The sequence below is a fragment of the Pantherophis guttatus genome, chromosome 4, assembly GCF_059756535.1.
Source record: "Pantherophis guttatus breed Tessera chromosome 4, ASM5975653v1, whole genome shotgun sequence".
Lineage (NCBI taxonomy): Eukaryota > Metazoa > Chordata > Lepidosauria > Squamata > Colubridae > Pantherophis > Pantherophis guttatus.
The window spans coordinates 4,949,156-4,962,456 of record NC_142066.1 but is presented as its reverse complement, the minus strand read 5'-3'; the positions used below and the strand labels follow the sequence as shown (position 1 = coordinate 4,962,456).

Below are 13,301 nucleotides of genomic sequence, written 5' to 3'. Positions count from 1 at the left end.
AGTCCCGATCTAGAAAGGGACGCAACTGGCGAATCAGGCGAACCTGATGAAAAATCCTCCTGGTCACGGCCGTCAAGTGCTCTTCTAAAGACAGCCGCGAATCCAGGAGGACGCCCAAGTTACGAGCCCTTTCCGTGGGGGCCAATGATTCGCCCCCAATAGCCAGCGATGGCGCCAGCTGACTATATCGGGACGTCGGAAACCACAGCCACTCGGTCTTGGATGGGTTGAGCCCATGTTGCAAAATTCTCGGAAATACCACTATCCGCCATACTGTGTGGGTGGGTGCCATTCAGATATTATTAAGTTCTTTTAGTTTTGGGCTAGAAAACAACTTAGAAATCTATCAAGCATAGAAGTGATTGAAATGTTAGGGTGTTTTTTCCCCCCCATAAAGGCACTGATTGGCACTTATGCCTTTTCTAAAATAACTTTTCTGGATTTTTGCTGGGTCTAAAAAAAAACATTCCATCGATCAGGGTCCATGACGCATGGATGAAAATAATAAGAAACGCCCCATCAGGAATAACAAGGGTGATTTTTCTTTTTCTCTCCTTTAACCAGCCAGCATAGAAATAACATAGGATGCGACGAGAAGTGTGAATACATTCATGCAGAAAAATGAGGAAACAGCATGTGCGAATGAGTCCCTTGGAATGGAGATCCAGAATGTTTTCCCCAAGCCGAGGAAAACAGGAAATTGAAGAAAAACTCTGTTCTTTCATCGACGTAGTTATGAATCTGGGGTTTTTTCCCCCCAGTGTACAATATACAAGGTGGACATTTGAAAAGAACAGAACAGAACAGAACAGAATAGCAGAGTTGGAAGAGATCTTGGAGGTCTTCTAGTCCAACCCCATGCTCCAGCAGGAAAGGATTGTCCAATCTCTTCTTAAAAGCCTCCAGTGATGGAGCATCCACAATTTCTGAAAGCAAGCCATTCCACTGATTAATTGTATTCGCTATCAGGACATTTCTCTTTAGTTCTAGGTTGCTTCTGTCCTTGATTAGTTTCCATCCGTTGCTTCTTGTCCTGTCTTCAGGTGCTTTGGAGAATAGGTTGACCCCCCTCTTTTCTGTGACAGACCCTCAAACATTAGAAGACTTCTATCATGTCACCCCTAGTCCTTTTCGTTAAACTAGACATACCCAATTCCTGCAACATTCTTCATATGTTTTAGCCTCCAGTCCCCAAATCATCTTTGTTTGCTCTTCTCTTATTCTCTTTTATTCCCGATCCCTTTCTCTCCAAAATCTCCAGGGTATCAAAGGTCACTTTACAAGATGGGAGAGTAGAACTCAGTCTTAGAAGACTTCTATCATGTCACCCCTAGTCCTTTTCGTTAAACTAGACATACCCAATTCCTGCAACATTCTTCATATGTTTTAGCCTCCAGTCCCCAAATCATCTCCGTTTGCTCTTCTCTTATTCTCTTTTATTCCCGATCCCTTTCTCTCCAAAATCTCCAGGGTATCAAAGATCACTTTACAAGATGGGAGAGTAGAACTCAGATCTTCGATGACATCGTTGTGACTAACATTTTGAGTTTTTTAATATCCTTTTCTCACGGACATTTCTTTTGGAGGAGACCCCCCCCCATAGGGTGACGTCCCCACTCAACATCGACACTGGATTTGGATTGCAAGCAAGTCCGCAAGTCTAAAGAAAGAGTGGTCCTCCTTGCAAGGCGATAGCCCAATGTCAGGGGTTGTGTGAATGCTCTGTCGGCGATCGCAAAAGCTACAAGCAGTGGATTTTGGTTTAGTGAAAAGCCCGCTGAGGAACGGGAAGCAAATCCAAGTGTCTGCATTGATTCTGGTGTGGTGGTGGGTGTGTGCCCACATGCCTGTGTATCTTTGGGTTTCAACCTTGATCTTCGACTTTTCCTATCAAACTTCAGGTTCAACAAGTCTCCCCGTCTTTCCTTCTCTCCTGGAGGCGGAGCTTTGCCTACAGAAAGTGTATCCAGCCAGTTTCACAGCAATCTTGAATGGGGCTGGGGAATTCGTCTTCCTCGGCTACGCATGGAGGCGGCCGCAGAGAGTAGTTACGTCCCTGGTTGTTGTCCCAGAATTCCTTCCCCCCCACCAGGTAGCAGAGGGCAAACTCGAGTACCACCCCTGCGGAGAGTGGGACTGGCAGAGGCAGGCGGAAGGCAAAGCGGTCGGCGTGGTCCCGGTCCCGCCCTGCAGGGGCGGCATAAGAGGCGCGAGCTTCGTGCTCGGTAGCCCAAAAGTCCCAGGTGTATCGCACAGAAACCCTTTTCTCATAGGCCAGGTTGATCACACGGATGGTACCAGAAACGCAGGATCCCTCGGCCCGGACACCCTCCAGCAGCACGCACTGAGCCAGAAGACGGGGCAGGAAATCGGGCATGCTCACAGGATCTGGGAACATTGGCTCCAGCAGCCGAGTCTGCAGGTTCAAAGATTCCTGAGGAGGTAAACGACGGGAGAGCAAGGATTAATCATCTTCTTTTAACGACCCCATAATACATCTGGGCAACTGAATGGAGCTAGCAGAGTGTTTTAATGGCCAGATGCCTTTCCTGTCGCCAATGCGGAGTTTTGTTCAGCAGATACATTCTCAGTGTGCCCAGAGAGAGAAATATCTGCCTCTACTTAGGATCGAACTCATAACCTCCTGATTGTGAGGCGAGGGCTACACCTCTAGGTCACCGCACCACTCTGCAAGGAATAATAAATGGAGAAATTGTAGCTTCGTTGCAGTATTAGAGGTAGGGGGTGTGCCATGGAAGGTCAAAAAAGTCAAAATGGTGGCCGTCATGCAATCACAGCACTGCCCTAAGGATTAGAACAGTGATCCTTAAACTGGGCTAATTGGAGCATATTCTGGGGGGGGGGGGGCGGGGGGGCAGTAATGGATAAATTTGTAATTGCTCATTTGTGAGTTGTGGATCCAGTTTAGGGCTGTGGTTGCCAAAGTGCTTATAAAAGACGATTCTGGGTATAATAACATTTTTGGAGACCAGGTTAGGGATAGACCAGGGCTATCAAGAGCCTTGATAGCACAGTGGTCTAAGCACCCTGTTATTAACACAGCTGCCTGCAATTACTGCTGGTTCGAATCTCGCCAAGGCTCAAGGTTGACTCAGCCTTCCATCCTTTCTAAGGTAGGTAAATTGAGGACCCAGTTTGTGGGGGCAATAAGCTGACTTTGTATAAATATACAAAAGTAGGAAGGCTATTGCTTAACGCATTGTAAGCTGCCCTGAGTCTCCGGAGAAGGGCGGCATATAAATCAAATTAAAAAAAAAAATTGCCAATGCTTCAACAATATGCTGGAAATGTGGAAGGGAGGTTGGCACCTTCTTTCATATGTGGTGGCCCTGCCCTGAGACAAAAAAGTTCTGGGTAAAAATACAAAATTGGCTATGAGAAATAGTGGAAGAAGATATAAAACTTTCCCTTGAAATTTTTCTATTAGGAATGATTGGAGATGGACTCCCCAAAGATAAGATACATCTAACAATACATGTCATTACAGCAGCCAGGTTAATTTTTGCAAAATACTGGAAAGACAAACAAACCCCTCCAGAGGTGGCAATAATAAACAAAATTCTAGAATGTGCAGAAATGGTAAAATTAACAAGTGTTCTTAATGATGATACGAATTCAAAATTCAAGGCAGTATGGGAAAGGTGGTATAAATGGTGGAATACTAGAATGGGATTGTAAGAATATGTATATGTTCAATAATCGCAGATTCGAATGTAATAGATATGTATATAATGTATATAACACAAACATGTAACTATACGACACCTCAGATGTTAACAGTGATTGGACGTTTTCTTTTAAAAAAAAATTTTTTTCTTTAAAAAAGTCAATAAAGTATATTAAAAAAAAAATTGGGTTAAACAATTTAAGAATCACTGGATTAGAGGGAAATTGGGTTGATGGGAAGGAAAAAAAATTACAGAAAGATAAGGAAAATGTGTAGGATTGTAGATGTATCAGACAGGGAAACGATGAAAACAAGTACTATATGAGAGATTAAAGGGTGGTACGAATGGATGGGGAAAAGAAATAAAGAAGGTAATAGAGATTAAATATTAACTAATTAACAAAATCTATATGAATAGTATTATATTTAGTCTTAGAGAGTTGAGCACTATTATCTTTAAGTGTTTTGAAATTAAATCTAGCTTCAAGAAACAATATCAAATAAAAGACAAGTAATAATGCATGCAGATGTATATATGTATGTAATTGCACCAATGAACCGAAAATGTACTGATTGTATCACTATATGTTATAATAAAAATTTATATATATATAAAAAAAAGAGAGATTGAAGGGAAGGAAGCGTAAAGCGAAAGGGACCAAAAGAGAGCAAATGATCAAAACCCTGTCTAGGAAGTATAGAATAAGGGAAATGGGGAGAACCAAATGGGATTGCAAGGCTAGAGGAAGAATCAGGAGGAAATGTAATGGAATAGATAAAATAGGTGATGGGGACCTTAAGAGAATATAGATACAAGGGGGAGAGCTGGAATAAGGAGAATCAGGCTATCCCTGAGCAGACGGGGATGAGCCTTCCAGCTGGTGCGCTTGTAGAGAAAAGGATGAAGAGATGATGGGGGGGGTGGGGGAGAGGAGACCAGAAAGGGGAATAGGTCAGGGGAGAGAAAAAGAGAGGAGAAGGTGGTAAACCAAGAAAGATGGGGGAGCTAAGAAATAGAAAGTCAGCAGAGAGAGAGAGAAGGAAAAGATGGAAGGGGCGGGAGAGGGAGAGAGAGAGAAAATATGACAGCAAGATTTTTTTACCTTAAAGCTCTAATCAGTTGGAATGAAGAAATTAATTACCGCATATATTTCAGTTTGGGGCAGATTTCCAGGACCAAGGAGCCTCACTTGGAGCAGAGAAAATGGCATTTTTAGGCTCGCACGATAGAAGAGCCATCCACACAGACCAATCGATAACACGTCTTACTTTCCTTCTTTAGACTCCGAAGACACAGGACCAATTCCACGGTGTTAGGAGCCTTAAGAGCAGGGGTGAAATCCAGCAGGTTCTGGAGAACCGGTAGCAGAAATTTTGAGCAGTTCGGAGAACTGGCAGTGGAAATTTTGAGCAGTTCAGAGAACCGGCAGCGGAAATTTTGAGTAATTCGGAGAACCAGCAAATACCCCCTCTGGCTGGCCCCAGAATGGGGTGGGAATGGAGATTTTGAAATATCTTTCCCCCCAGGAGTGGGGAGGGAATGGGGATTTTGTAGTATTCTTCCCCTGGAGTTGGGTGGGAATGGAGATTTTGCAGTATCCTTCCCCTGGAGTGGGGAGGGAATGGAGATTTTGCAATATCATTCCCCCCAGGAGTGGGGAGGGAATGGGGATTTTGCAGTATCCTTCCCCCCATGAGTGGGGTGGGAATGGGGATTTTGCAGTATCCTTCCCCTGGAGTCGGGTGGGAATTGAGATTTTGCAGTATCCTTCCCCTGCCACGCCCACCAAGTCACGCCCACCACGCCACGCCACGCCACACCACGCCCAAGCCACGCCCACAGAACCGGCAATAAAAAAAATGTGGATTTCACCACTGCTTAAGAGATTGGTCCCTTCCACCCGCATAGCTCAATAATATCTAAAATCCCAAAGCCCAGCTTGAAAAAAAAAAAAAAGAAAAATGAGCAGAAAAAAAAATGTTGAATTGCTAAACCCAAGCCTTTCGGCAGCCGAAACTATGGCTACTAGCCACAATTTCCGAGGATGGCTCATTTCCTGGTAGCCTGCATCTCTAAAGCCTTGAAATGTTCTTTGCGTACCCTATTCCTAGAATTGGTTTTCTTTTCTTCCTGATTCAGATCTGGTTCAAGGCCAGGTTGTGAAGGTGGTAATGCACTGACATTATTATTATTATTATTTTAATTAGAAGGAATGGAAGCTGCCGTCCTTGAATAAAGCTCCTGACCCAGCCTTAACTTCTGGATGGTGCATTATTCAGCAGGTTTAAATGTCCTAGCCCTGTTGCCATGACTTGGTTGTTTTCTCTCTAATGGACTACCGTAGTCCCTTCCGGCAAGACCATCGTGCAAAATAAGGGATGAGAAAAGCTATATACAGAAAACTGCGGTCGTCTCCCGGACGGCTAGATTTTTGCAGCCCACCTTCTCGTCTACATTAACGTTAGCGCCGGGAAACGTCACCCGTAAGATTGTACAGGGGTGTCTGGAAGACATGGTCAAAAAAGGATGGAGAACGAGGCTCTCGTCGGTGGGGTCCAAACTACCTGCTTTTTATGCGCAATAAAAAAAAAAAATCCACAGAGCTTTAACCTGTAGCTATCATCTTATCTTTTTTTGACCCGTGGACAACCCTGTATGATAATTTTATATAGGGAGAAAACTTAAAACGTTTTGCTGACTTAAACTCTAGATCTGAAGGGACCAGGCACGTATTAATTCACTAATTCATGAATTCTGGTGGGACCGGAAGTTGGCAAACGGGCTGTTTCTGGCCTCTGGAGGGCCTCCGGGGGTGGGGGGTGGGGAACGCCGTTTTCGCCCTCCCCAGGCTCCTAGAAAGGCTCTGGAGCCAGGTGAGAGAGAAAAGCGGGCCTTCCCCACCACCACCCCCGAGGCCCTCTGGAGGCAGGAAACAATCTGTTTCCCTACTTCTGGTGGGCCCAGAAAGCCCAAAAATCAGCTGGCTGGCGTGCACATGCACGCTGGAACTGAGCTCGCATGCCCACTGATATGGCTACGCGTGCCACAGGTTCGCCATCATGGGTATAGGTCAGTGGTGGGTTCCTCCTGGTTCGGTCCGGTTCGGCCGAGCCGGTAGCGGTGACGATATGACGTCACCGAACCGGTTCTCCCCCTCCCCGCCCTCCCACGTTATTCTTACCTTTTATTTGGTCCCACCCCCAATCTATTGCTGCCTCCTGAGTCCCAGCTGATGACTAGAGGGAAAAAAACTGTTTAAACTCTTGCCGCGGGGCTTCAAAGGGCCGTCCTACAGCTGATCAGTGTTAAAAGCAAACAAATGAGTCGGGTCGTAAGTGCAAGGACTGGTCGTAAGTGCAAGGACCTTCCAGAAATGACTCTGACCAGCTAGCCACGCCCACCTAGTCACATGACCTCCAAGCCACACCCACAAAATAAGCTACGCTCACAGAACCGGTAGTAAAAAAATTTAGAACCCACCTCTGGTATAGGTTCTCCTGCTTGAGCAAGGGGCTGGACTAGAAGACCTCCAAGGTCCCTTCCAGATTCTATTCTATTCTATTCTATTCTATTCTATTCTATTCTATTCTATTCTATTCTATTCTATTCTATTCTATTCTATTCTATTCTCTCAAGGAAATGAATACCCTGTTCTCCTTTGCTGAGGAAAAGAAAACTCTGAATTGATTGCATGGTTCTAACTTTTATGGAAGGCTCACCCAAACCCACCCCAAGGTGCTTCCGGGTAGGACCGACCCCTGTTACCTTCACCGGTGGGCAGAACGGCAGACACGGCGCGAAGTGGCTGAGTGAGTCGCGCCTCAGCTGGTTGTGGACCCTCTCTGGCACCTGTGGGAGATCGTTAGGCCAGAACTGCCGCACGCTGATCAGCTCCAGGCCCAAGGAGTCGGCGAAGCGCACCCTCTTGCGAGTCCCAGGGCTACGGCTGCGTGATACTCCTCGTATCCTACCCTGAGCCGGGGCCGAGCGAGTCCGGCGCCTTCCCCTCCTTTTGGACCCCTGGAAGAGATGACGGCGTCTCCTCTGGGTCCTGCCTCGTGGCCTGCCCTCGGACTCAGATTCGGAGCCTTCGGTTCCCGAATCCTCCGCGATGCTCGGACGGGCCGTGCGATAATAGGCCCTCTCGTACAAGCCAGCGATGTAGCTTAAGTTGCGGGGAATGTTGCTGGGGGTCAAAGGGGAAGGCGGAGCACGGGCCATAGGAGCAAAGTTGCCGACCCCTCTTCCCTACAGCCCAGCTCACTTGCCCTGTCCAGTCGATTGTGATCGTTTAGTAGTGGTTACCTTTAGGGATCACAGTCCTTGATCAACCCTTCCACGAGACTCGTCCTTGCTCTCACGGTGCTAAGGGGGGTCCCGTCCTAGATCTCCTTGGGTGGGTGGGTGGGGAAGACTTGCCTCTTGATCATTCTCTTGCACGTCTTCTGATCTTCGGAGTGCTGAGATCTCCTCGTTATCCCGTTACCTCCTCGGATCACGGATTCTTAATTCTACTTGCTCCTCTGCAATTGTTCTGCTACTTCACAGGAATTTACACGGGGTGGGTGAGGAATAAACTCTCCCATTGGTGACCTCTGTTTCTCCCATGGAGTCTTCTGCCTGATTTCTTTCTAGGAGTAGAAAAAATGGAATCGTCTGCGCAAGACCTGTGACTTGTAACGTTAGGACCTCTCCTTCAGTGAAAATGTCTTATGTCTGCCTGATCTCTGCTTTTGGTCCTATTGCACCAGCTGTCTAAGCTGTCCTCTGTCCATTTTGATTATCTGCGTCTCCTTGAGCTTAGGCAAATGCTGAGTCTTCAAACACCCTCTCCCTTAGGCTATTGATCGAATGGAGGGGGGGTCTCTTTGCCTCTTGCCAAGGGCTCAATCGTTCCTTTCTGCCTTCTAGCTGTCACTCACCCCGTCCGATGGACTCTCTCTCTCTGGCTCAATCCTTTTATATCTCCGCCGAAGCATGCCCTGTCTGTACAACGACGTGTTTTCCTTGAGAGCTTGCAAGCTTGTGAGCGGGGTTTTTTTTTAGGTTCAGTCCATCCAAAGGTGACTTCAAAATTACTCTCACCGCCAATCGTTGAAAGCCAGACTTCTAGTTTCTGACTGGCTCGATCCTCGAGCAAGGAATCCTTGTGAGAAATCCCAGAATCGCACCCAAAATGAGAGGTTTGGAAGAGCGGAGATAGAAACGTCTCTAGGACGAGACTCCGAAAGGTTTTATGACTTCTGGAAAGGGAGGTCCAGGTGCCAAGGACAAAATGTCTCTTTAAAAAGAGATTCCGTGCCCAGAAATGTTTCCAAGGCGATGAATAATTCAGAAGATCAAATGGAGTTAATGCACTGTCAGAGATATCGAAAGGAGAAAAACCTCACACTCACCGAGGAAGGAGAGTGGACCGAGATTAGGGTGGGGGTGGGGGGGGTCATTGACATGGATCAGTTTGGAAATGGGAGATCAGAAATGGGATCCTGCCATGGGTGGCCTCCATGTTGGCCTGAGGGGTAAAGCAGAGGCACTTTCTGGGCTCCCCAAAACATTGTATAACCTTGGATGTCAAGGAGAAGGGTTGGCTTGGCTTGGGGGATCATTAACTAGGAGTTTCTGTTCATATCTGAATCATCGAATGTTTATTTGTTCAGTCATGAATAATGAAACTCCCATCTTGGATCTACTGAAATTCCCTTGAGCTCTTTGTCATGCAGCATAAAAAGGGTTGAGCTATGCAATTAAAACAAAAAAGGGGGGTTGGTCAATGCAAATTGACCAACTGCCTCCAGTCCACCTGTTTCTGGCCTTCCCAAACTTCTAGTAGGCCTGTTTTCTAGTAGGCAGTCCGGCCGGTCAAACCAGAAGAAGAAACTTTAGGGCAACTTCAGAAAGGTACCTGAATCCAGCTATTTCTTTCTGTCAAATTCTGGAGAGATGGACAGAATTTCTTGGCTGTTCTACAGTCTACGGTAGTAGCAGTTTTAAGACGGGTGGATTTCAACATCCAGAATGCCACATGCTGGCTGAGGAACCAGCTTTAAGATGGGTGGACTTCAATTCCCAGAATTCCCCATGCTGCCTGAGGAAACAGCTTTAAGACAGGTGGACTTTAATGCCCAGAATTCCAGATGCTGGCTGAGGTACCAGTTTCAAGACGGGTGGACTTCAACTCCCAGAATTCCCCATGCTGGCTGAGGAACCACTTTAAGATGGGTGGACTACAACTCCCAGAATTCCCTATGCTGCTGAGGAACCAGCTTTAAGACGGGTGGACTTCAACTCCCAGAATTCCTATGCTGGCTGAGGAACCACTTTAAGACGGGTGGACTTCAACTCCCAGAATTCCTCATGCTTCAAGATGGGTGGACTTCAACTCACAGAATTCCTCATGCTGGCTGAGGAACCAGCTTCAAGACAGGTGGACTTCAACTCCCAGAATTCCCCATGCTTTAAGATGGATGGGCTTCAACTCACAGAATTCCTCATGCTGGCTGAGGAACCAGCTTCAAGACAGGTGGACTTCAACTCCCAGAATTCCCCATGCTTGAGGAACCAGCTTCAAGACAGGTGGACTTCAACTCCCAGAATTCCCCATGCTTTAAGATGGATGGACTTCAACTCACAGAATTCCTCATGCTGGCTGAGGAACCAGCTTCAAGACAGGTGGACTTCAACTCCCAGAATTCCCCATGCTTTAAGATGGATGGGCTTCAACTCCCAGAATTCCTCATGCTGGCTGAGGAACCAGCTTCAAGACAGGTGGACTTCAACTCCCAGAATTCCCCATGCTGGCTGAGGAACCAGGTTTAAGACGGGTGGACTTCAACTCCCAGAATTCCCCATGCTGGCTGAGGAACCAGGTTTAAGACGGGTGGACTTCAACTCCCAGAATTCCCCATGCTGGCTGACGAACCAGGTTTAAGACGGGTGGACTTCAACTCCCAGAATTCCTATGCTGGCTGAGGAACCACTTTAAGACGGGTGGACTTCAACTCCCAGAATTCCTCATGCTGCCTGAGGAAACAGCTTTAAGACAGGTGGACTTCAACTCCCAGAATTCCCCATGCTGGCTGAGGAACCAGGTTTAAGACGGGTGGACTTCAACTCCCAGAATTCCTCATGCTGGCTGAGGAACCAGCTTCAAGACAAGTGGATTTCAACTCCCAGAATTCCCCATGCTGGCTGGTGTCAGAAGAAAAAAAAATCTGGTCCGGTCCCAAGCTGGGAAAAAGACGCTGAAAATAAAATGGAGGCTGGCTGTAAGGAGAGGAGGTCTGTTTATTTGGATGCCAGAAACTTTAGTGACAGCAGCATGTTTTTGGGGTGGCTGATCAAATGGGGTTGGGATAGATGGGCTTTGATACATTCTTCGGGGCTTTGTAATTCAGATGCTTGTCTCTGTGTCCTTTAATATTTTAATGGCTGTTGCCAGATTCCTATGGGGTCATGGCTGGCTGTTCAGACAAAAGGAGAAATGCAAATCCTAGGTGTTTGTCTGAGCTAATCTTGTCAGTTTTGGCTTGCCTAATTGTGCTGCTTATCTGGAGTCTCTTTGCTTCTGAATAGATTGGCCATTATCCATTCTTTCTGAATGGATACAAAATCTCCATTCCTAAAGACTAGCCTCTTCAAGCTTCTGCTTGAGGCTGTTTTCCTGTGGCAGGAAGACTGGGGGCTGCTTTCTGCCTTTAAGAACATTTCTCCATTTCTCCTTTGGAAATAAAGTATTCTGCCTCTTTTAATATTACCAAAAATATTTCATTCTCTAGGAGGGGCTTCCCACACTGGAAAAACCAGCTTCAAGACGGGGGTGGGGTGGGGACTTCAACTCCCAGAATTCCCCATGCTGGCTAGGGAACCAAGGTCCTGCATGTACACGTGTTCCCAATCTTAAAAGATGTGATATTTGAACATAAGGTCTCTTCTCTCTTAAACAAGTCCTATCTACCCATAATCCTTCCCAGCCTGAGTTTTTCCATTTGGATAGTCCTCAACTTACAACTATCTGTTTAGTGGACTTTTCAAGACCAGGAAATCTTTCTCCTTTGAGGTAAAGCCATTTTTGGGGAAAAAATAGCTTATTCGGAAACTTAATACTTGGAAATATTATTCTGGAAGTCCTGGAATCAGAGGTGGGTTTCAGCAGGTTCTGACCAGTTCTGGAGAACCGGTAGCGGAAATTTCGAGTAGTTCGGAGAACCGGTAGTAAAAATTCTGACTGGCCCCGCCCTCATCTATTCTCTGCCTCCCAATTCCCAGCTGATCAGGAGGAAATGGGGATTTTGCAGTAACCTTCCCCTGGAGTAGGGTGGGAATGGAGATTTTACAGTATCCTTCCCCTGCCATGCCCACCAAGCCACGCCCACAGAACTGGTAATAAAAAAAATTGAAACCTACCACTGCCTGGAATACACATGCAAATATTATGAAATACAGATTGTCCTCGATTTACAACTTCAACGGAGCTCAAAATTTCCGTTGCTAAGCGAGACAGTTGCGAAGTGAGCTTTGTCCCATTTTACGACCTTTCCTGCCACAGTCGTTAAAGTGAATCACTGCAGATGTTCCGTCAGTAACACCGTTGTTCAGTGAACCTGGCTCCCCCGTGGATTTTGCTTGTCAGAAGGTCGCAAAGGGGACCCAGGGATGTTGCAACCGTCATAGATATGAACCAGTTGTCAGGTGGCTGAATTTTGATCACTTGATGTGTCCAAGGGGATGTTGCCGTGGTTGTAAGTGTGAAAAATGGCCGTAGGTCACTTTTTTTTCAGGCCGTGGGACCTTCAAATGGTCACTAAATGAATGGTTATAAAGTTAATTTGCCACTTGCAGAAGGTTATTTAAACCCATATGTTGGAAGTAAAATCTGGTCCAGGTCCATGCTGGGAGAAAGATGCCGGAGCCGATGAATTTGGAGGCAAGCCGCAGTAAAGGAGGTCTCCATTTACAGGTAGTCCTCGACTTAGGACCACAACGGAGCCCCAAATTTCCATTGTTAAGTGAGACATTTGTTACGTGAGTGTTGCCCCATTGTGTGACCTTTCTTGCCACGCTTGTTAAGTGAATCACTGCAGTTGATAAGTTAATAACCTGGTTCTTAAGGGAATCCGGCTTCCCCTGTGGACTTGGCTGGCCAGAAGGTCGCAAAAGGGGATCGCGTGATCCCGTGACACAGCTACGGTCATAAGTATGAACCCATGGCCAAGAATCTGAATTTTGATCACACGAGCATGGCGATGCTTCAAAAGTTGTAACTAAACATCCGAACTGCAGTGTTGTTTCTCTGCATGGTTATGTGGGCATATGCCTAATTATGTATGTATGTATGTATGTATGTATGTATTTTGTCTTGTTTGTAGGGTATATTGGAGTTGCCGACCATTTGAGAGCTATATGCAACGAAATTTCATTTTATCATATGCCGATTAGCGTATCTCCCTAACTCTCCCTTTTTAATTGGCTTTTAAACTGGCTTTTAAATTGGGTTTTAAACCTCTTTAGATAAATTTGGATGTTTTTAATCTTTGAGCCTAAATTACTTAATCTGTTTCTTAATAGTTTTTAACTTCTATATGTATTTGTATTTATTATGGCTGTTCACCGCCC

General features: G+C 46.2%; 1 protein-coding gene across 1 annotated transcript; it reads right to left on the bottom strand.

The window, feature by feature from the left end:
* Positions 1-538: 538 nt before the first annotated feature.
* Positions 539-8,022, bottom strand: PPP1R3E (protein phosphatase 1 regulatory subunit 3E). Its single transcript, XM_034406343.3, has 2 exons — positions 7,455-8,022; positions 539-2,434 (listed from the first exon to the last, which is right to left on the bottom strand). Exons 1-2 carry the CDS (start codon positions 7,908-7,910, stop codon positions 1,952-1,954), a joined length of 939 nt encoding a protein of 312 aa, XP_034262234.1. The 5' UTR covers positions 7,911-8,022; the 3' UTR covers positions 539-1,951.
* Between the last annotated feature and the right edge of the window lie 5,279 nt (positions 8,023-13,301).